At 44.5% G+C, this 21,577-nt stretch overlaps 2 protein-coding genes across 5 annotated transcripts in view; one reads left to right on the top strand and one right to left on the bottom strand.

Annotated features, from left to right (window-relative positions):
• Positions 1 to 8,348: 8,348 nt before the first annotated feature.
• LOC117065267 (CDK5 and ABL1 enzyme substrate 1-like) lies at positions 8,349 to 10,121 on the bottom strand. Its single transcript, XM_033179879.1, has 2 exons — positions 8,970 to 10,121; positions 8,349 to 8,867 (listed from the first exon to the last, which is right to left on the bottom strand). The coding sequence occupies exon 1, from the start codon at positions 9,724 to 9,726 to the stop codon at positions 9,244 to 9,246; it is 483 nt and encodes a 160-aa protein (XP_033035770.1). The 5' UTR covers positions 9,727 to 10,121; the 3' UTR covers positions 8,349 to 8,867; positions 8,970 to 9,243.
• The window catches only part of FAM169A (family with sequence similarity 169 member A), an 89,585-nt gene continuing 76,809 nt past the window's right edge, over positions 8,802 to 21,577 (top strand). For 2 of the 4 annotated variants that reach the window (XM_033179876.1, XM_033179877.1), the window contains exon 1: positions 9,339 to 9,460. The gene's annotated coding sequence lies outside the window, so the exon portion shown is untranslated. Of the gene's footprint in view, positions 8,955 to 9,332; positions 9,461 to 21,577 lie in introns of those variants that run through there. The other 2 variants (XM_033179875.1, XM_033179878.1) reach the window with 2 other exon arrangements.

Raw genomic sequence — 21,577 nt, 5'->3', positions numbered from 1 at the left:
AGCTAATGATGTCCTTTGGTATTTATTAAAGTCACCACAGCATGGGGGGACTTTATGTTTAGGTTTGGCCTAAGAGTTAGCTTATCTGCTTCTTGTGCTAACAGGGCTGTTGCTGCCAGGGCCCTTAGATATAGGGGCCAGCCTTTGGAAGCCTTGTCTAGTTGTTTTGAGAGATAGGCCACTGGTCTTGGCCAGGGCGCTACAGTCTGGGTTAAAACTCCAACTGCCATTTTTTTTTTGACACATAAGAGTGTAAAAAGTTTTGTCAGGTCAGGTAGCCCCAGGGCTAGGGCCGACCTGAGTTTTTCTTTTAAGTCATGAAAAGCCTGTTGCTATTGGTTGTAATAGATGTAGTTTATCTAATTTATATTTTTATTGACTGTCATCTACCAAAATACTGACTTAAATCCCATAACTATTTGATTTCAAGCTTTAAATTGATCTGGTATTCCTGTGAGACTCCAATTGCATCTAAATAGATGTGAGAGTCAGAAGACCCATAAGGAGCTTCTCTCGCTTTACGCTGTCTTATTTTCTTCTTTCTCTGGTTGATGAAATGCCAGGGTGAAAGGGATAGCCAAATGGACTAAAGCACAAGTGCCACTCTAGTTATTCGGCAGAGTGCCCAGTAAAGGTCCACCACAATACCAGCACACATCTGCGCAGGGATGAACAAGGGCTGACAGATTGATAAGCTCTTAAAAATTCTTAAGTCACTGCATCCCTTCAGGTCTCCAAGGAATGCTAAGTTTCCTCCCTGTTGTGAGAGACATGAAGTGAACTTAGTGTTGGGACACGGAAGCTGGATGGCCCTTGGGGGCTGACCTGCGGGGTGCTGGACTTTGGGATATAGCAGAGATGGAGCTTGGCATGACTTATTACTCCAGGCTGTAGAATCCTGGAGAAGAGCTACCATGGAACCCATGTTTAGTCGATTGGAGGACCGTCTTAGTGCAAAGGGGACAATCTGGGCCTCTGGCCTGCCATGTGCACAAGCATAATAATTGTTTTTCTTTAACGTGCAGATGGAATATTTGATCCATTTCAGCTAGGCATTTGCATCTTGATATGCTGTCTTTTTTTTTTATTATTATACTTTAAGTTCTAGGGTACACATGCACAACGTGCAGGTTTGTTACATATGTATATGATTTGTTTTTTTCTAAAGACCACCAGAGTGGGCACAAAAGAACCAGCGGGCAGGCAAGGCTAGGAGCAAAACTGCAAATTTATTTTTGGTCACCTAGCTTCAGGGGAAGAAGGTGGGTAGGGAGAGGTCTGTCGGCCTCCGGCAAAGGAGGCCAACAGAGTCCCCCGGTGGGGCTTTTGGGCGGGGTTCCTGATACAGTCCCGACATCCCGACAGGAGTGGGGCTGGGAAGTCCGTGCGTGGCGTCCGTCGGGAGCGGCTTTTCTAGGAGTGGGAGGGCAATAGGCGGGACACGGGCATGTCGGAGGGGGGCGTTCTGCAGGTGCGACCAGGTAAATCTTAGTCTCTTCGGATTGACGTCACCTGGCGCATGCCCGGTTGGTCTGCACCTTCCCAGGCGCGGGCTGCATTTTCGCATGCGCGGGAAAAGTTGGTGAAGAAGAACCCGGAAGTGCACCATCTTGCCTCCGTTCGTCCAAACAGTATACATGTGCCATGATGGTGTGCTGTACCCATTAACTCGTCATTTACATTAGGTATATCTCCTAACTCTATCCCTTGCCCCTCCCCTCTCCTCACAATAGGCCCTGGTATGCTGTCTTAATTGCCAAACTTTGTTTTAAGTTTTTAACTTCTATGATCCTCTAGTAAAATGAAAGTTTCCTTTAGCACCTATTTTTATTTTTTTTATTTTTTTTATTTTTTTTATTTTTATTTTTTATTTTATTTTATTTTATTTTTTGAGGCGGAGTCTTGCTCTGTCGCCCGGCTGGAGTGCAGTGGCCAGATCTCAGCTCACTGCAAGCTCGCCTCCCGGGTTTACGCCATTCTTCTGCCTCAGCCTCCTGAGTAGCTGGGACTACAGGCGCCCGCCACCTCGCCCGGCTCATTTTTGTATTTTTAGTAGAGACGGGGTTTCACCGTGTTAGCCAGGATGGTCTCGATCTCCTGACCTCGTGATCCGCCCATCTCGGCCTCCCAAAGTGCTGGGATTACAGGCTTGAGCCACCGCGCCCGGCCTATTTTTTTTATTTTTTATTTTTTTTTTGAGATGGAGTCTGCTCTGTCGCCCAGGCTGGAGTGCAGTGGCCAGATCTCAGCTCACTGCAAGCTCCGCCTCCTGGGTTTACGCCATTCTCCTGCCTCAGCCTCCCGAGTAGCTAGGACTACAGGCGCCCGCCACCTCGCCCGGCTAGCTTTTTGTATTTTTTATAGTAGAGACGGGGTTTCACCATTCTTCTGCCTCAGCCTCCTGAGTAGCTGGGACTACAGGCGCCCGCCACCTCGCCCGGCTCATTTTTGTATTTTTAGTAGAGACGGGGTTTCACCGTGTTAGCCAGGATGGTCTCGATCTCCTGACCTCGTGATCCGCCCATCTCGGCCTCCCAAAGTGCTGGGATTACAGGCTTGAGCCACCGCGCCCGGCCTATTTTTTTTATTTTTTATTTTTTTTTTGAGATGGAGTCTGCTCTGTCGCCCAGGCTGGAGTGCAGTGGCCAGATCTCAGCTCACTGCAAGCTCCGCCTCCTGGGTTTACGCCATTCTCCTGCCTCAGCCTCCCGAGTAGCTAGGACTACAGGCGCCCGCCACCTCGCCCGGCTAGCTTTTTGTATTTTTTATAGTAGAGACGGGGTTTCACCGTGTTAGCCAGGATGGTCTCGATCTCCTGACCTCGTGATCCGCCCGTCTCGGCCTCCCAAAATGCTGGGATTACAGGCTTGAGTCACCGCGCCCGGCATAGCACCTATTTTTATTAGTTTTTAGACCAAAGAAAGCTAAACACCATTTTATATTTAATAACGCTTCTTGTATGATTTTTATACTAGATAAGCTAAATTTTACCTTTATATTAGTGTGTTATTAATGTTAAACTTAATTTTAATAAAGCCTTATAGACATATTTATCTAATTTTTAATGTTTGACCATAAGGTAAGATTTTATAGACTCTTTTTAACCTTTTATAATTTTTGTTAAAGAGCAGGTTGGTGCTTTAAGAAAAATCTGTTGCATTTTTACTTTAATGTCCAGTTCACAGAAAAACTGGATGATACCTTTTTAACTTTAGCTAATATGTTTACACACAGAATTTTCCTTACAATTAACCTTTTAAAACTTGCTGAAACTTTCAAAACAATAATTATTTTTAACCTTTTAGTGTAGGTAAAAATCCATATTCTTATGCCTCCTTATAAACTTTTTACCAAAGGTATATTTTACTTTTCTTATACAGCTTGAACATAAACTGTTTCTTCAATAGTACTCAGGAGACCTTATTACTTTTAAATTATACAACATTTTTTGCATAAATTTCCTTATGACTTTTTTTTTCACAACTTTTGCAGACAATTCTTCAACATGTCTCAACTTTCTGACTTATTACAAACATTTCTTTCTTTATTTTTTATTTATTTATTTTTTGAGGCGGAGTCTCGCTCTGTCGCCCAGGCTGGAGTGCAGTGGCCGGATCTCAGCTCACTGCAAGCTCCGCCTCCTGGGTTCCCGCCATTCTCCTGCCTCAGCCTCCCAAGTAGCAGGGACTACAGGCGCCCGCCACCTCGCCCGGCTAGTTTTTTGTGTTTTTAGTAGAGACGGGGTTTCACCGTGTTAGCCAGGATGGTCTCGATCTCCTGACCTTGTGATCCGCCCGTCTCGGCCTCCCAAAGTGCTGGGATTACAGGCTTGAGCCACCGCGCCCGGCAACATTTCTTTCTTTAAACAACCAGTTAATTTATTTCAGGACAAGAATTTACCATATAACACTCTTATTACATAAGTTCTGCCTCCCCGCTTTTTTTTCCTTTTTTTTTTTTTTTTTTTAAAGAGAACTTTCTTTATGTCTGTGGATTAGATTGTCTAAGGCCACAAGATTAGAAGTTACTGTAATACATGTTACACTGTTAACTTTTAGCAAACTTTGTTGAAAATCTTGTAAGTTTGGTATTTCAATTATCCTTTCTTATTAATAAGACGTTGTTTAGTCTAAATTAACTTAGAATTGGTATAGATGGCTTTTAAAGGAATAGGATAGAGTGTTTTTTTCTTAACTATTTGTATATTTCTCTCTTTCTCTTTTTCTTTCTCTCTTTGACTTTCTGTCTCTCTCTCTCTGACTTTCCTTTTGCCTTTGTCTCTTTCTCTTTCTGCCTCTCTCTTTGTCTCTCTCTTTTCTTGACTCCTTCTTTGTCTCTCTGTCTCTTCCTCTCTGTCTCTTCCTCTCTGTCTTTTCCTCTCTCTCTCTCTGCTGGTCTTTCCTTGCCTCTGCCAGCTGCTTATGCTGCTGTTCTCTTAACTACTGCGGCGGGGAAGGGGGTGTAAAATCAGCTGTAACTGTCTATGTACGGAAACTGGTCTGGGTGCTTTGGCTTACAGGTTACCTTGTGCCATACCTTTGAAACAAGGGACCGGTCTAGGCTTCCTTCTGATGGCCAATCCACCTCTCATGCTGGCCAGTCTATTTCACACAAAGTTCTAAGTTTTCCTGGTGTCATAGTAATACCGTAATCTCCCTTAAATCCTTTCTTGAAATTTTTCAACATAGTTCCTAGTGGGGTGGGCTTACTTTGTGCCTGACCCATGTCTCCTCGAGATAAAACACCCCCCCCCACACACTACAAAACAAAGAATGGGTAAAAAGGGCACACACACTGTTACAGTTTACGTCAAACCAGAATCAAAACCAAAATCAGAGTATCAGGAAATCCAAGCCAGGTCAAAACCAAAACCAAAGTATCAAGCAACCCAAGTCAAGTCAAAAACAAAAACCAAAGTGCCGGTAAAGGCACACCGTGGGTGATCAGGCCATGCTTCCACTCAAATGGAGTAGGCAAGTTCCCAAGACCAGTCCTATCAAGCAATTCAAACCAAGTCAAAACCAAAACCAAAGCGCTGATAAAGGCACGCCATGGGTGATCAGGCCACGCTTCCACTCGAGTGGGCAAGTTCCAAAGACCAGTCCTGTCAAACAATTCAAACCAAGTCAAAACCAAAACCAAAATGCTGATAAAGGCGCGCCATGGTTGATCAGGCCACACTTCCACTCAAATGGAGTGGGTAAGTTCCAAAGACTAGTCTTACCAAGTTTCAGAAGTCCAGACTCCAAGTGCCAGTTCCTTCCCGGTGTTCAGTCACTGCATTTGTTAAGCCCAGACCGTTTATTCCCCGAAGAAGACCACCAGAGTCCAGAGTCAAAGCCAAGCGGCAAGGATCTTTACTGCAAGTTCGAACTTGGTCCCTCTGCTCCACAGCATACAAGAGGGCCCCGAACGATGCATGTGCTCGCTTTTTATAGCCCGATGTAAACAGGATATGTAAGGTTACAGAGAAACAAGGGAATTCTTTTGGTTACAGCATTACAATTGGTTAACATTTTAAGTTATACATTTAGCAGTTTTTTTATTGGTTCTCGCGCTTTCAGTAAAACCACTCCACAAACGGTTGTGACCTTATCGGGGACTCTCCAGGTGGTGTTTTTCTAAAGTTGAGACAAATGGAGGAATGTTTGTACTGGGCCCAGGACTGAGATATATGGAGGAATGCGTTTGTACTGGGCCCAGGACTGAGATATATGAAGCAATGTGTTTGTACTGGGCCCAGGACTGAGATATATGTTTGATTTCTTACACATTGATCCTCCACGGGGACCTGCCATACACTGCTCCGGCGAGGTGTCCCACCGGGGCAAATGCCTACCCAGGAGCACTCTCAGGATCTGCGTCGCTCTGGCTGGTTGGAGTCCCCAGCAGGGATGTTCCACAGGGCAGGCTAAAGCCGCCTAAGGAGCTGCCTTGACCATCCGCTAATCACCTCGATTCCCAGTCAGGGAACCAAGAAATGTAGTGAGATGAGCCGCAGACAAAACCCCTCAGACACCCATAGTGAAGGGAGTGGCTTTAATCAGCTGGGAGCATCGGCAGGCTAGCGTCTTAAAATCCGAGCTTGTCAGGTGCTCAACTTCTGTTCCTTTTAACGGCTCACAACTCTAAGGGGGTCTGTGAGAGAGGGTCGTGATTGATTGAGCAAGCCAGGGGGTACATCACAGGGGATGCGAGCACCAGTGGTCAGAGTGAAACAGAACAGAACGGGAGGTTTCACAATGTCTTTCCATACAGTGTCTGGAATCTATAGGTAACAATAGTTGCTAGGTCAGGGGTCGAATTTTAACTACTAGGCTTAGGTCAGGCAGGCCGAGGCCTGGTTTTGGGTCTGGTTCCTAGGTGCCGGGCTACCTGCCTTTAGTTTCTCTTCTCTTTCCTTTTCTGAGTATAAAACAATATAAAACAATACGAGAGGGTCTCTCTCTTCCCTCATGCCCACTAACATAAGCAAAATTTATCTCAGCCAAAGAGAGAAGTCAATGGTTGAAGGGGTGGCCTGCCCCTCCACACTTGTGGGTGTTTCTCGTTAGGTGGAACGAGAGACTTGAGAAAAGGAATAAGACACAGAGACAAAGTATAGAGAAAGAAAAGCGGGGCCCAGGGGACCGGCGCTCAGCTTACAGAGGACCCACACCGGCACCGGCCTCTGAGTTCCCTTAGTATTTATTGATAATTATCTTTACCATCAAAAAGATAAGGGAGTGGCTGGACAATAGGATCATTGTAGGGAGGAAATCAGCAGTATGACATATGAACAAAAATCCTTGTAACATGAATAAGTTTAAAGGAAAATGCTCTGCCTTGAGAAGCATATGCAAACATCTCCATAAGCCTTTTGGCAATATTGCTCCAGCAAGCCCCACCTTATTCCTAAAGGCGGTTTTCTCCTTGCTCAGTAAACAAAGCACACAATGGGTTCCATTGCCCAGGGACGGGCAGGATTTTTAACCAGCAAGCTGCCTTCAGGTACTTGTTTAACAAAGACACATCCTGCACAGCCCAATATCCATGAAACCTTGAGTCATCACAGCGCATATTTCTTGCAAGGACAAGGTTGGGGGTAGGGTCACAGATTAACAGCATTTCAAATACAGAACTAAATGGAGTCTCTTATGTCTACTTCCTTCTATATAGACACAGTAACAGTCTGATCTCTCTTTTCCCCACAAATGGTGATTTAAAAAGAAAAGAAAACTCTCAAAAATAGTGTCATGTTGCAAGTAGGGAAAAGAATCAGGCTGGGCCTGGTGGCTCACATCTGTAATCCTAGCACTTTGGCAGGCCTAGGCAAGCGGATCACTTGAGCTCAGGAGTTCAGGACCAGCCTGGGCAGCATGGCGAAACTCTTTCTCTACAAAATTTAGTGGGGTGCGTTGGTGTGCACCTGTAGTCCCAGCTACTCCGGAGGCTGACGTGGGAAAATAGCTTGAGCTTGGGAGGCAGAGGTTGCAGAGATCGCAGGTTGTAGAGGTGGAGGTTGTAGAGATCGCGCCATTGCATTCCAGCCTGCCTAGGCTGTGGGAGTGAAACCCTGTCTCAAAAAAAAAAAAAAAAATAAATAAATAAAATAAAATAAAATAAAATAAAATAAAGGGACTTCTATTTTTTTATAGGGCTGGGTGAATGTAGTTCTGTCTCCTACCAGAGTAGCCACACATTTGGGAGCCAGGCCTCCCTAATTCAGGTACAAATACCCGCACACTTCTAAGACAATAGCTAAGAGTTAATCACACCCAGGCATTTCAAATATTATAAACAAGTTGTATTGGTTAGCTTTACAGTAAGGCCTGAGGCTTCAACATCTGTAGGGCATAGTCTGGTAGCCAAAAAAAGCTTCCCCAAATGGCAATTGTTTGCGATTACCCTGGGGAGTCCTACTTACATATAGCTCTAGAAATGTAAATACAAGTCATATAATTTCATTCATCGCTGGCTATAGGTAGAACCCAACTATCCAAAATTTCTGCTCTATTAAATCTAATTCATTACGTTTCATTAAAATGGTAAATGATGTGTAATCGTCAAGATTTTGGCTAATTAAATATTATACAAATGAAACAATATATTCTTACATGGCAGAAAAACCTATTTTTTTTTTTTTAAATCAGGGTCAAATATATCTGTATCAACAAGTATTCTTTGAAGTATTTTTTGATCTTGCTAATATTGCTAATCATTAGGAAATTCGTGAAAGTTGGTATTGTGATTGTTAAATATTTCCCGGGAATGAAAGAAGCAATTTCCAACTTTTCTGGATGAGCTGAACATAAGGCTACGGTTCTTGGATAATGAGTAAAAGAAAGTCTTGACATTAATACATACAATATTGTTTCTCAATACATTTATTAAATACGTTAGACTACAATATGCATTACCTTAAAGACAATGTATCATGTTTTAAACGCAGGAGGGCTAATTTTTTCAGTAGGAACGTGTAATTAGCAAAGGTGCGAGAGGCCATACGACGGTAGAATAGAGCTGGCAGAGGCAGGGGAGGAAAGCCGGATGGAACCCTGCTGTCTTTCTGGGTCAGGGTTAGTCTGTACCGGTTAAACGGTGAAAGAGAAAAGGTCAGCGCAGGAATTTGGTATTTTCCTGACATCTCCAGATGAAAGTCCGGACTCTAGGACTTCTCTAGACTGTGAAAGCAGACCACATTCTTCCTTGCACGCACCTAAGTGGCAGTAGGTTTAGGATGAAGGTGGCGGGGCGGAGGCCGGCGGTCCTCGCCCGTGCCCTCTGCACCCCTGTCCCGAGGTCGGGATGGCCGCGCCCACTCTGGGTAAATTTCAGGAGGGCCTGCGCAGGGCTGGAGAACTCCGCCGGGATATGCGAACAGAATCCTGCGAAGGTTGGCATTAAAGGAATACGCAGAATCAGCGTTGTAGCCCCCGCGGCTTAACTGCATCTATTTTTATATCTAAGCCAAGGTGACTCTTTAATACCAGGCCATCGCCCTGAGCTGGGCGTCGCGCTGCCGGGTGACGGCGGCCGGGGCGGAGAGAGGGGGCGCGGGTGGCTAGGCTGGGGCCGCGTGGCACGCCCGGGCTGGCCAAGGCCGCACCTGCCGGCCAGCGCCTGAGAGCCTGGGCTGGAGGGAGGCAGGGCGGCGTCGCCGGCTCCGAGGAGGGGCCGCTCTGCGCGGGCGGGTGGGGGGATTCGCGGTGGGCGCGGGCGCGGAGCGGAAGCGAAGGCTGGAGGCGCTGCGGCGCTAGTGCGTCACGTCGTCGGAGGGCACGGTGGGCCGCGGCCGACCCGCGACGAGGAGCCGGGCGTCTGGGGCGAGCGGGAGGCGGCCGCACCAGCCCTGGCAGCCGCGAGTGGTGCGGCCCGGGACCGGCCGGAGGTCGCCAGCGAACAGCCGCCGGCTCCATTCATTCGTGCGGCTCCGCCTCCTTTCCCGTGCCCTTCCAGCGGCTCCCGGGGCGCGTCTGAGGTGAGTGCGCTCCCTATCCCCGGCGCGGACTGGGGGTGAGGCCGAGGCGGTCGCGCCAGGCCCTCGCCCCCGCCGGCATCAGTCCCGCGGACACCAAGCGGCGACGCGGGCCACCGGCTGTGAATGGCCTCTTCGGGCTGGGCCTGGCGCAGACCGGTGCGGGCCGCCTGGACCCGGGGCTCGCGTCCAGCTGGCGGCGGTCTGCGGGAATCCCGTAGGGCGTGTGGCGCCCCCAGGTGCGCCGGCCTCCGCCTTGGCGCCACCATTTTGTGTGAGGGAATGCTGGTCTTCTCTCCTCGCCTCCGCCGCGGGCCGGTTCGCAGCTGCGGCTGGCCGCCCCCTCCCCTCGTCCTCTCCCCACCTGGATGCTTGGCGTGCGCGCTGATTGCTTTGGCTTGGGGAGACGCGGACTCGGGGAGGTGTGGAACTTCAGCGTTTAGACTCGGTTCACGGGACCAGGTGGCCTCCAGAGATGCTCTGACCGCCTTCCCTTACCTGTAACTACTTTTGGAATAGATACTGTATGATTCTCTCTCCTCTAGAATGCAGGTCGTTGCAGTTTTGTCGTAATTGTGTTCTCAGTTCTCCATTATGCCATTTTTTCCAAGAGGCCTATGCCTCGGGAGGTGAAACCTTGAACCCTGGGTGGTTTATGGCTCGGGGGTCTGGATTACACCGACTCCCATGACTGTCCTTGGGGAGAAAGCATGAAGCATCTCGCTGGCTTTTCAGCGTCTGGGAAGCGGCGTGGGTATCGTATCGGGGTGGATTCGAAAATAACCACCTGATGCAGGTCACCTTTCCCCTCTGGGAGAGCAGTTCCTAACGTAAATTAAAACGGTGTGTACGGATTTTTTGGGGGGTTGGAACCGGAGGGACATATTTCTAAAAAATTTCCAGAAGGGAAAGTTTTCATTGTGATTCTCACAGAACTGTGACACAATTTGTCATTTTCAAGGTTCCTGAGAATTTGGGAAATATTTTAATTCGTTGGCTCCTCGCGAATTACTCTACTTATGAACTGAGCAGATTATACCCAAGCCATTTGTATTTTGTCATTGCATCACAGACAGGGATTACAATCGGGAATGCTGGCTGTTGCATAATGAACACATTTGGGCCCTGGAGGGAATTCACCGAAGTGGATCTGGGTTTGGTGTGCCATGCTATTTTATTTTTTACACGGGATGTACAGATAATCTTTGCAAACTACGTCCCTTATGCTACTATGAAGTGTTGACAAGAGGAAAGATTTTTAGTGACTAGTATGGACCAGACTAAAATTTTTAGTATTTTAGTTTTGCTTGTTTTGGAGGAAAGGCAAGGCATGAGATGGCGAGAGGCACCTGGGAAAAGTCCTTTTTTTTTTTTTTGAGACGGAGTCTCGCTCTGTCGCCCAGGCTGGAGTGCAGTGGCCAGATCTCAGCTCACTGCAAGCTCCGCCTCCCGGGTTTACGCCATTCTCCTGCCTCAGCCTCCCGAGTAGCTGGGACTACAGGCGCCCGCCACCTCGCCCGGCTAATTTTTTGTATTTTTTAGTAGAGACGGGGTTTCACCGTGTTAGTCAGGATGGTCTCGATCTCCTGACCTCGTGATCAGCCCATCTCGGCCTCCCAAAGTGCTGGGATTACAGGCTTGAGCCACCGCGCCCGGCCGGAAAAGTCCGTTTGTACTAACACTCGAAGCGCAAACAAAGATAAAACATGATCGTCATAGTGGACTTTTCTCCTTAAATTAATGATGAGGATCTGTTTGGGGAACTTAGAATTAGCTTATGTGAATAGCAACGTTGACCTTCCACGTGAGTGACCGTAAATTAAGATGTTTTACCTGTGGATTTTAGGTTCTACAAGGCTTCAAATTAGTCTGACCTTTGAGATAGTATTCAAGTCATTACAAATGCTATCATTTATTTAATAAAGATGGAATGTATATCCAACAAAGGATTTTGATTTGGAGAAAACAAATTAATTAAGTGTTTTTGAGGAAAGATTTCCATGTCACCCTCCTTATTAAATTAAACTTTTCATTTTCTGTTTTGTTGAAAACTCCCACTAATTTTGTCTTCAAACAAGTGATTCCATATCGTGTGCCACCCCTGGCAGAAATACCATGCTTCCCATTAAAGATATGTTCGTTCTATAGGGAGAATTATGGAGGCGAAAAGAACCTTAGACATTTAGAGATGAGTCTTGGTTTAGGGAATTGAAGCAAAGCTTGCCTGCTAGGGATTGCGGGTGACCTGTCTGGACCTATCCTAGGCCTATGGGGGATGAGATTTTTCTTTTTTCTAGCAAGTAACAGCGCTGAGTTAAACACAACTCTTACACTTTTACATTGATTCTGTTATTATACAAGTCAGAGAAGTTCACTGAATTGGTAAGATTGTATTTAATTGACTCCAGTTTGGAAGTGATCTTGGTGTGCTTTTGTCTTTGAGGTTGCTTGAGATTTTGAACATTATTTTACCAATGGTTGAGAAATTGAAAGCAAAAACCTAATATTTTTCTCTATTAGCTCCTGCCTGAATACTCCGTTTTAAGTCTTAAGCATATTATGTTCAGTCGTCTGCCTAAAAATTCAGTAAGATTTACTTTTTAAAGGTAAGTACAACATAAGAGAGTTGAGTATTCATGTAGAGGTTCCAGCAGTATCTGTCTGGCTCACGCCTGTAATCCCAGCACTTTGGGAGGCCCAGGCGGGCGGATCACGAGGTCAGGAGATCGAGACCATCCTGGCTGACAGGGTGAAACCCCGTCTCTACTAAAAATACAAAAAATTAGGCGGGCGTGGTGGTGCGCGCCTGTAGTTCCAGCTACTCGGAGGCTGAGGCAGGATAATGGCGTGAACCCGGGAGGCGGAGCTTGCGGTCAGCTGAGATCAGGCCACTGCACTCCAGCCTGGGCCACAAAGCGAGACTCCGTCTCAAAACAAACAAACAAACAAAACAAAACAAAACAGTATCTGTCAAGGATTCTGTATAAAGGATTGTTGGTTGGGTAGGAAGTTAAACAAAACTTGTATGTTCCTTCCACTGAGATTTTGTGATTCTAAGTGGAAAAAAGAAATTGTGTGATTATCGTATTTAGGATGATAGTCTCCTCCCATGCCATTATTTTTTGTATATTTAGCCCTGAAATTTAAGTTCTAAATTTGGTATGCCTCAGTGGTGGTAGGAATATTTCACAATTGTTTCAATGATAACAATAAAATCACTCAAGGTAGAATTATTAAGGAAAAGGTGTGATGATTTAAAGATAGTGAAGGAAAAACAAATAATTTATCAGATATCCTAGAATACTTATTAGACTCTTGGAGTTTTAGAGTTGGTATATGATACCTTAACATTTACGTGCTCTGTATAGGGGACTACTCATCTGTGCTAACCTGTTTTTTAGGCTAGAATTGTGACTTGCCTGGATTCCTTCCACCCCCACCTGTGTTTTTTTTTTTTGTTTGTTTTAAGAATACAGGTTTGGTTACTAACTGTTCCAATAAAATGCTAGTTTAGGCTAAACAAAGATAGCTTTCTTTTTTTCCACAAACATTGAGTATCTGTTGTGTGTTGTAGGGCACAAACAGGCCCTACTGTCATGGGGGCTATAGTTCAGTGAAGTATTGTGAATTACAATGTTAACAATTCCTGGCCGGGCGCGGTGGCTCAAGCCTGTAATCCCAGCACTTTGGGAGGCCGAGACGGGCGGATCACGAGGTCAGGAGATCGAGACCATCCTGGCTAACATGGTGAAACCCCGTCTCTACTAAAAAAATACAAAAAACTAGCCGGGCGACATGGCGGGCGCCTGTAGTCCCAGCTGCTTGGAGGCTGAGGCAGGAGAATGGCGTAAACCCAGGAGGCGGAGCTTGCAGTGAGCTGAGACCCGGCCACTGCACTCCAGCCTGGGCGGCAGAGCGAGACTCCGTCTCAAAAAAAAAAAAAACAAAAAAAAAAAAAACAATTCCTTAAGGTCTAACTACAAAGATTTTTGAAAATACAAGTTGGGGACAAATTTAGCAAATTGCATATTTCAAAAAGTGCCAAGTTGCATGTTGTCACACTTTATTTGTAACTTCTCAGGTATAGGATTAATTTGGAAAATTCATTCCAGTAGTCCTTGTAATGTGTACTGTTAGGCTGGGTACAAAAACATGAATGTACAAAGTAATCTAGAAATTCAGTCTTAAAGATGAGACAGACATTAAGCAGATAATCCTGTGAGTGAACTGAACAAAGTAATATGGGGCTTGCAGAGGAGGGCTGCATTAATTCTGTCTGAATGACTCTGGAAGGGCTTTACAGAGGCGGTGACAGTTGAACTTGGTCTTGAACAATGGATAAGTGAGAACTTGTCAGAAGTTTTTGGGGATGTGGGATACGATGAGAGACAGTCCCAGCAAATGCTAAAGCGTAGAGTTATAACCGGTCCTGTTCTGAAAACAGGGAAGTCAGTTGATCTGGCCCAGGTCCCATGGTGGATTGGGACCTGATTGTGAATGGATGTGTATGAGTTTTGCTCCATGGTGATGGGGAACCAATAATGGGTTTTTGAAGAAAGGAATGAACAGAATGGGGTTCTCTCTCTCTCTTTTTAGGAAGATCATTCCAATAGCAGTTTAAACACTGGATTGGAGAAAAGATATGAGCCTTTATGATAATCTTGGCAAAGCCTTGAAGCAAAGCTGTGGCTGTGGAGGTGACAGAGGAGGGGCTAGAGTTGAGACACATCTGCTGAAGTAGAAAGGCAGTATTTGAGGTGGAAGGAGATGTGCTTTGGTGTCACACAGACTGGATTTAAGTCAGGGCACCAGGACTCTGCTGCCATGGTTGTGTAAATGAGGGATAGTTACTTAGGCTTGGCTTCTTTAGCTGTAAAATGAGTATGAGACATACTTTGCAAGCTTATTGAAATGACCAGAAGTAGCGTATAAAGCTTACTGACGTGTGATATGTGCATAATGATAGTATCACCCAATTTTGTTAATGATGACAATGAAGAGTTGTGTTAAGGGAAAGGAATGACTGAGTGGAGGATGACTTCAACAGGTTGTAGCATACAACTGGGTAGGTGGTTGCTTTGTTAATATAGAATGTGAGGAGAGGAAGAAGAGGATTGTAGAGGGAGAGAAGTTAACATTTTTTTTTTTGTGGAAGATGGAGTCCCGTTTTTTTGTTTTTTTGTTTTTTTTTTTCTTTTTTTTGGAAGATGGAGTCTCGCTCTATTGCCCAGGTTAGAGTGCAGTGGTGCGATCTTGGTTCACTGCAACTTCTGCCTCCTAGGTTCAAGTGATTCTCCTTCCTCAGCCTCCTAAGTAGCTGGGATTACAGGTGTCCACCACCACGCCTGGCTGAGTTTTGTATTTTTAGTAGAAACAGGGTTTTACCATGTTGTCCAGGCTGGTCTTGAACTCCTGACCTCAAGTGATCTGCCTGCCTTGGCCTCCCAAAATGCTGGGAGCCACCATGCCTGGTTAACTTTGGATATACTTTATTTAGGTTTGGGTTTCCTGAGGGAGAATCCAGGTAGAGGTATTGCGTGAACTGTTGCAAATATGAACCAGAAATCTAGGCAGATAATAGATAGTAGGGAGCTACCAGTGTATATATTTGGTAAATGGAGCCTCTAGATGGGATAAGGTTTCTAAGTAAGAGCAAGTGGAATAACCGAGGCTTATAGTTAGGTGAAATATTTGGGAGGCCGAGACGGGTGGATCACGAGGTCAGGAGATCGAGACCATCCTGGCTAACACGGTGAAACCCCGTCTCTACTAAAAAAATACAAAAAAATTAGCCGGGCGAGGTGGCGGGCGCCTGTAGTCCCAGCTACTCGGGAGGCTGAGGCAGGAGAATGGCGTGAACCCGGGAGGCGGAGCTTGCAGTGAGCTGAGATCTGGCCACAGCACTCCAGCCTGGGCGGCAGAGCGAGACTCCGTCTCAAAAAAAAAAAAAAAAAAAAAATGTGAAAAGGTTCCTTAAGTCCAAATGCACACAATTTTTGAAAATATGAATTGGCAACAAATCCATTTATTAGACTGTTTTTATTTTTGAAACGGAGCCTCACTCTGTCACCTAGGATGGAGTGAGTGGTGCAATCTCAGCTCACCACAGCCTCTGCCTCTGGGTTCAAGTGATTTTTAGTAGAGACGGGGTTTCACCCTGTTAGCCAGGATGGTCTCAATCTCCTGACTTTGTGATCCGCCCGCCTCGGCCTCCCAAAGTGCTGGGATTACAGGTGTGAGCCACTGGCCCCCGGCCTTATTTAGAAATCTTATCCTGTCTAGTGGTTCCATTTACCAAATATATACACTGGTAGCTCCCATATCTGTATTATCTGCCTAGATCCCTCTCCAGAAAGTCGGATTGTCTTGAGTGTCAAGGAAAGACAGAAACTTTTAAGTGACAGAAGGTGGTCAGTTTGGTGTAGTCTGTCATAAGGTCAAGAGGAATAAGAATGAAAATAATCAGTTGAATTTGGAACTTGGAGGGTTATTATAGATCTTATGAGTAGTAGCATTAATATAGTGATGAGGACAGAAGCCAATTTAGTAATTTATAGAAGTGGAGAGAAAGTCAGTGAGTTTGACTTACTGTTATACAATGAAAGATAAAGTACTAAACCATACTAATAAAGAATTTTGTAGTCTGAAAGCTTTTATACATGTATACCCGTGCTTTCAAGTTTGGATTGGCTTGTGATATACCTGATTAATTTATTCTGATACTTCCATCAACAGTAGTTGCTACTCAGTGCAGTTCTACAGTTTAAGCCTATAGGCATAGGTTTGAATCCTGACTTTGCTGTTTCTGGCTGCCTGACTTTTATTAAGATACTGAATCTCTCCTGGCCTCAGTTTCCTCATCTGTAAGAGTGGTTATTACAGAATTTATCTCAAAATGTTGTTGACGGAATTACCTAAATGTGCTAATGTATTAATGGTGAGCTACTAATATTATCAGCGGAATTAGGATAGCTTTTAGTATCTAGTTCAGTGATCCTCATCTTCTTATCTTTTCTCCCTTTTATTATCTCTCTACACCCACCCCATGTACCATGTATGACACTTCGTTGAGGTTCTTTTCTTTTCTTTTCTAATAGTGATGGGGTCTTGCTTTGTTGCCCAGGCTGGTCTTGAGCTCCTGGCCTTAAGCAGTCCTTTCACCTCAGCTTCCGCAAGTGCTGGGATTATAGGCATGAGCTACCATGCTCAGTTGAGGTACATTTCAAAGCAGTAATTTATTTCCTTATTTTAAAAAAATCGTGATGTATCTATCAATCAGAGCTTTTGATTTATGTGAGACAGAACCACAAGTTGAGTTGATAGAAATGTTAAAAATTAAGAAAACCATCATTTTTTGTTAGTTTGTGTATTAATGTGAAGGAAATGTATGTTTTTTGGTTTTTGTTTTTTTGAGATGGAGTCTTGCTCTGTCACCCAGGCTGGAGTGCAATGGCGCGATAGCTCACTGTACTCTCCGTCTCCCAGGTTCAAGCAATTCTCCTGCCTCAGCCTCTTGAGTAGCTGAGACTACAGGCGTGTACTACCATGCCTGGCTAATTTTTTATGTTTTTAGTAGAGACGGGTTTCGCCATGTTGGCCAGGCCGATCTCGAACTCCTGTTCTCAGATGATCCACATGCCTCGGCCTCCCAAAGTGTTGGGATTACAGGTGTGAGCCACCATGTCCAGCCTTGTTTTGTTTTTAAAAACTGAAAATAGGCCGGGCGCAGTGGCTCAAGCCTGTAATCCCAGCACTTTGGGAGGCTGAGATGGGCGGATCACGAGGTCAGGAGATTGAGACCATCCTGGCTAACATGGTGAAACCCCGTCTCTACTAAAAAATACAAAAAAACTAGCCGGGCGAGGTGGCAGGCGCCTGTAGTCCCAGCTACTCGGGAGGCTGAGGCAGGAGAATGGCATAAACCTGGGAGGCAGAGCTTGCAGTGAGCTGAGATCCGGCCACTGCACTCCAGCCCGGGCGACAGAGCAAGACTCCGTCTCAAAAAAAAAAAAAAAAAAAAAAAAACTGAAAATAATTCATGTTAGCCACCCCCTATAGTTTTTATGGGTCCCAAACTAAGAGGCTGTCTTCTAATTTTAGATATGGTGTTGTTCTCTATTAATTATTTATACTCATGAGTGGAAAATATAGCTAAATTTAGCAAAAAAGTACCCCAATTTTTTTTTACTTTTAAATTTTTCAACTTTTATTTTAGGCTCAGGAGTACATGTGTAGATTTGTTAAATGGGTGAATTGCATGTTGCTGGGGTTTGGTGTACAAAATGATTAGTCACTGAGGTAGTGTGCATAGTACCTGATAGGTAGCTTTTTGGCCCTTACACTCCTCCCACCCTCTACCCTCAAGTAAGCCCTGGTGTCTGTCGTTCCCTTCGTCGTGTCCATGTGTACTCAGCGTTTAGCTCCCATTTATAAGTGAGAATATGTGGTGTTTGGTTTCTCTTCCTTTGTTAATTCCTTTAGGATAATAGCCTCCATCTGCATGCATCCATGTTGCAGCAAAGGACATGATGTTTTTGTTTAGTTGTTTGTTTGTATTTTTGAGACAGAGTCTCGCACTGTCACCCAGGCTGTAGTGTAGTGGCGCGATCTGGGCTCACTGCAACCTCTGCCTCCCAGCTTCAAGCGATTCTCCTACCTCAGCCTCCCAAGTAGCTGAGATTACAGGTGCCTGCCACCAAGCCCCCCTAATTTTTTTGTATTTTTGATAGAGATGGGGTTTCATTATGTTGGTCAGGCTGGTCTCAAACTCCTGATCTCATGATCTGCCCTCCTTGGCCTCCCAAAGTACTGGGATTACAGGCATGAACTGCCTGGCCTTGTTCTCTTTTTTTTTTGGACTATGTAGTATTCCATGAAATACCCAAATTGTAGACATCTTGTTATTTGGCTTTGGAATATAATACATATCTAAAAATACTTGAAATTAATTTCAAACCATGAAAGAAGAAATAGAAGTGATTCAGAATAAATTTTGTTCGGAGAATACTAATTTTTTTGTATCTGAGTAGTGTCCATGGATGGAAAAAAATGGCATACTGGCTTGGATAGACTCAAGGGAAGTTCTTGTGCCTGTGACAGTACTTACAATGGGCAGAGAGAAGTTTCTCCTGTCTCTAGCTGGAAACATACCAACTGTAACTAACAGTATTCTTTGACTAGTTTGTTGGCTGGTCATGTTTTCATGCACTATAATTAATTCATTTTTTGGGTAGAATTCATTGTTGGAAAGTCCCAGTTCTTTTACCCTTTAAAGATATGCAGAATAAGTCTAAACTTCTAAACTTTTCATCAGCATACTGATTCTTCAAATATTTTAAGGGTAGATTTTTTTTTTTTCTTTTTTTGAGACAAGGTCTGGCTCTATCACCCAGGCTGGAGTGCAGTGGTGCAGTCTAGTCTTGACTCACTGCAGCCTCTACCTCCCTGCAACCTCTGCCTCCCGGACTCAAGCCATTCTCTCTCAGCCCCCTGAGTAACTGGGACTACAGGTGCATGCCACCACAGCCGGTAATTTTTTGTAGAGACGGGGTTTTGCCATGTTGCCCAGGCTGGTCTTGAACTTGTGAGCTCATTGGCTCTGCCCACCTTGGCTTCCCAAACTGTTAGGATTACAGGTGTGAGCCACCATGCTCAGCCAAGGGTAGCTTTCTTGCCTCCCTTCCCCAGTGGGAATTTTTTTCTCCCAATTTCAGTTCCTTATCTGGTATACCATGGTTTCGAGATCTTTTGCCCTCTTGGCTTTCTCCGTTGGAGGCATTCCAGTTTTGCACTGTGATTTTTTTTTTTTTTTTTTTTTTGAGGTAGAGTCTTACTCTGTTGCCCAGGTTGGAGTTCTGTGGACGCCATCTCGGCTCACTGCAACCCTCGCCTCCAGGGTTCAAGCGATTCTCCTGCCTCAGTTTCCCAAGTAGCTGGGATTACAGGCACGTGCCACCATGCCAGGCTAATTTTTTTTTTTTTTTTGAGACGGAATTTCGCTCTGTCACTGAGACTGAAGTGCAGTGGTGCAATCTCAGCTCACTGCACACTCCGCCTCCCGGGTTCATGCCATTCTCCTGCCTCAGCCTCCCAAGTATCTGGGATTACAGGTGTCTGTCATCACACTCGGCTAATTTTTTTTTTTATTTTTTATTTTTAGTAGAGACGGGGTTTTACCATGTTAGCCAGGATGGTCTCGATCTCCTGACCTCGTGATCCGCCTGCCTCGGCCTCCCAGAGTGCTGGGATTACAGGCGTGAGCCACCGCGCCTGGCCCTTTTTTCCTTAAGATGTGCCCCTTGGAAGGGAATAAAACACTGCAGATACTGTCTGATCCATGAAAAATGGGATATTTTTCCATCCCTGGATGGAAAATTTATTTCACCTTAAAAAAAACCTTGGTTATGGTTCATATTTAATCTAGTATCATCTGAATCTCAAGGTCTTCTTATTTGTCTCTGTCCTGCAATGAATAATTAAAAAACTATAGTGCAATGTAGTGAATTTTATTTTTCCCCTAGCTCTACTTTGGAGTAACTCATTAAAGAAATATTTGGACAAATAAAATAAAATACCTAGGAATAAACTTAACCAAGGAAGTAAAAGATCTCTACAATGAAAACTGTAAAACATTGATGTAAGAAATTGAAGAGGACATAAAAAATGGAAAGATATTTCATGTCCATATATTGGAAGAATCAATATTGTTGAAATGTTCATATTACCCAAAGCAATCTACAAATTCAATGCAATTTCTATCAAAATACCAATGACATTCTTCACAGAAATAGAAAAAAAAAAAATCCTAAAATGTATATGGAACCACAAAAGACCCAGAATAGCCAAAGCTATCCTGAGTAAAAAGAACACAACTGGGGAAATCATATTATCTGACCTCAAATAATACTACAGAGCTGTAGTAATCAAAACAGCATGGTACCAGCGTAAAAACAGACATGTAGATCAATGGAACAGAATAGAGAACCCAGAAATAAATCTATACATCTACAGTGAACTCATTTTTGACAAAGGTAACAAGAACATATATTGGGGAAAGGAAAACCTCTTCAATAAATGGTGCTGGGAATACTGGATATCCATATGCAGAAGAATGAAACTAGACCTGTATCTCTTGCCATATAAAAAAACCAAATCAAGAAGGACTAAAAACTGAATCTAAGACCTCAAACTATGAAACTATTAACATAAAACATTGGGAAAACTCTCCAGGGCATAGGAGTGGGCAAAGATTGCATGAGCAGTACTCCACAAGACAGGCAACCAAAGCAGAAATGGATAAGTGGGATCTTGTGAAGTTAAAAAGCTTCTGCATAGCAAAGGAAAGCAACAAGGTGAAGGGACAACCCACAGAATGGGAGAAAATATTTGCAAACTGTCTATCTGACAGAGAATTAATAACCAGAATATATAAGGAACTCAGACAACTCAGTAGTTGAAAACGCATAATATTCTGATTAAAAAATGAGCCAAAGATCTGAGTAGATATTTCCTAAAAAAAGACATACAAATGGCAAACTGGTATATGAAAAGGTACTCAAAATCATTGATCATCAGCAGAATGGAAATCAAAACTACAATGAGGCCAGGCACCGTGGCTCATGCCTACAGGATGGCTGAGGTGGACAGATTGCTTGAGCTCAGGAATTCGAGACCAGCCTGGGCAACATGGTGAAACCTCATCCCTACAAAAAATTAGCTGAACATGGTGGTGCATACCTGTGGTGTGGTGGTGCAGTCACTGCAACCCCCACCTCCCAGGTTCAAGCAGTTCTTCTGCCTCAGCCTCTTGAGTAGTTAAGACTACAGGCATCCGCCACCATACCTGGCTAATTTTTTGTATTTTTAGTAGAGATGAGGTTTCACCATGTTAGCCAAGCTGGTCTTGAACTCCTAACCTCAGGTGATCTGCCCATCGTGGCCTTCCAAAGTGCTGGGATTAAAGGTGTGAGCCACTGCGCCTGACCTTATGTGATTATTTACCCTGATGTGATTATTATGCATTGTATACTGGATCGAAATATCTCATGTACCCCGTAAATATATACACTGTTATGTACCCACAAAAATTAAAAATAAAGGATATACTGGGTAGGCATTTTA

Source organism: Trachypithecus francoisi, unplaced genomic scaffold (assembly GCF_009764315.1).
Source record: "Trachypithecus francoisi isolate TF-2019V2 unplaced genomic scaffold, Tfra_2.0 Lachesis_group2, whole genome shotgun sequence".
NCBI classification, from domain to species: domain Eukaryota; kingdom Metazoa; phylum Chordata; class Mammalia; order Primates; family Cercopithecidae; genus Trachypithecus; species Trachypithecus francoisi.
Note: the sequence above shows the minus strand (reverse complement) of the source record. Positions and strands in the feature narration are given on the sequence as shown.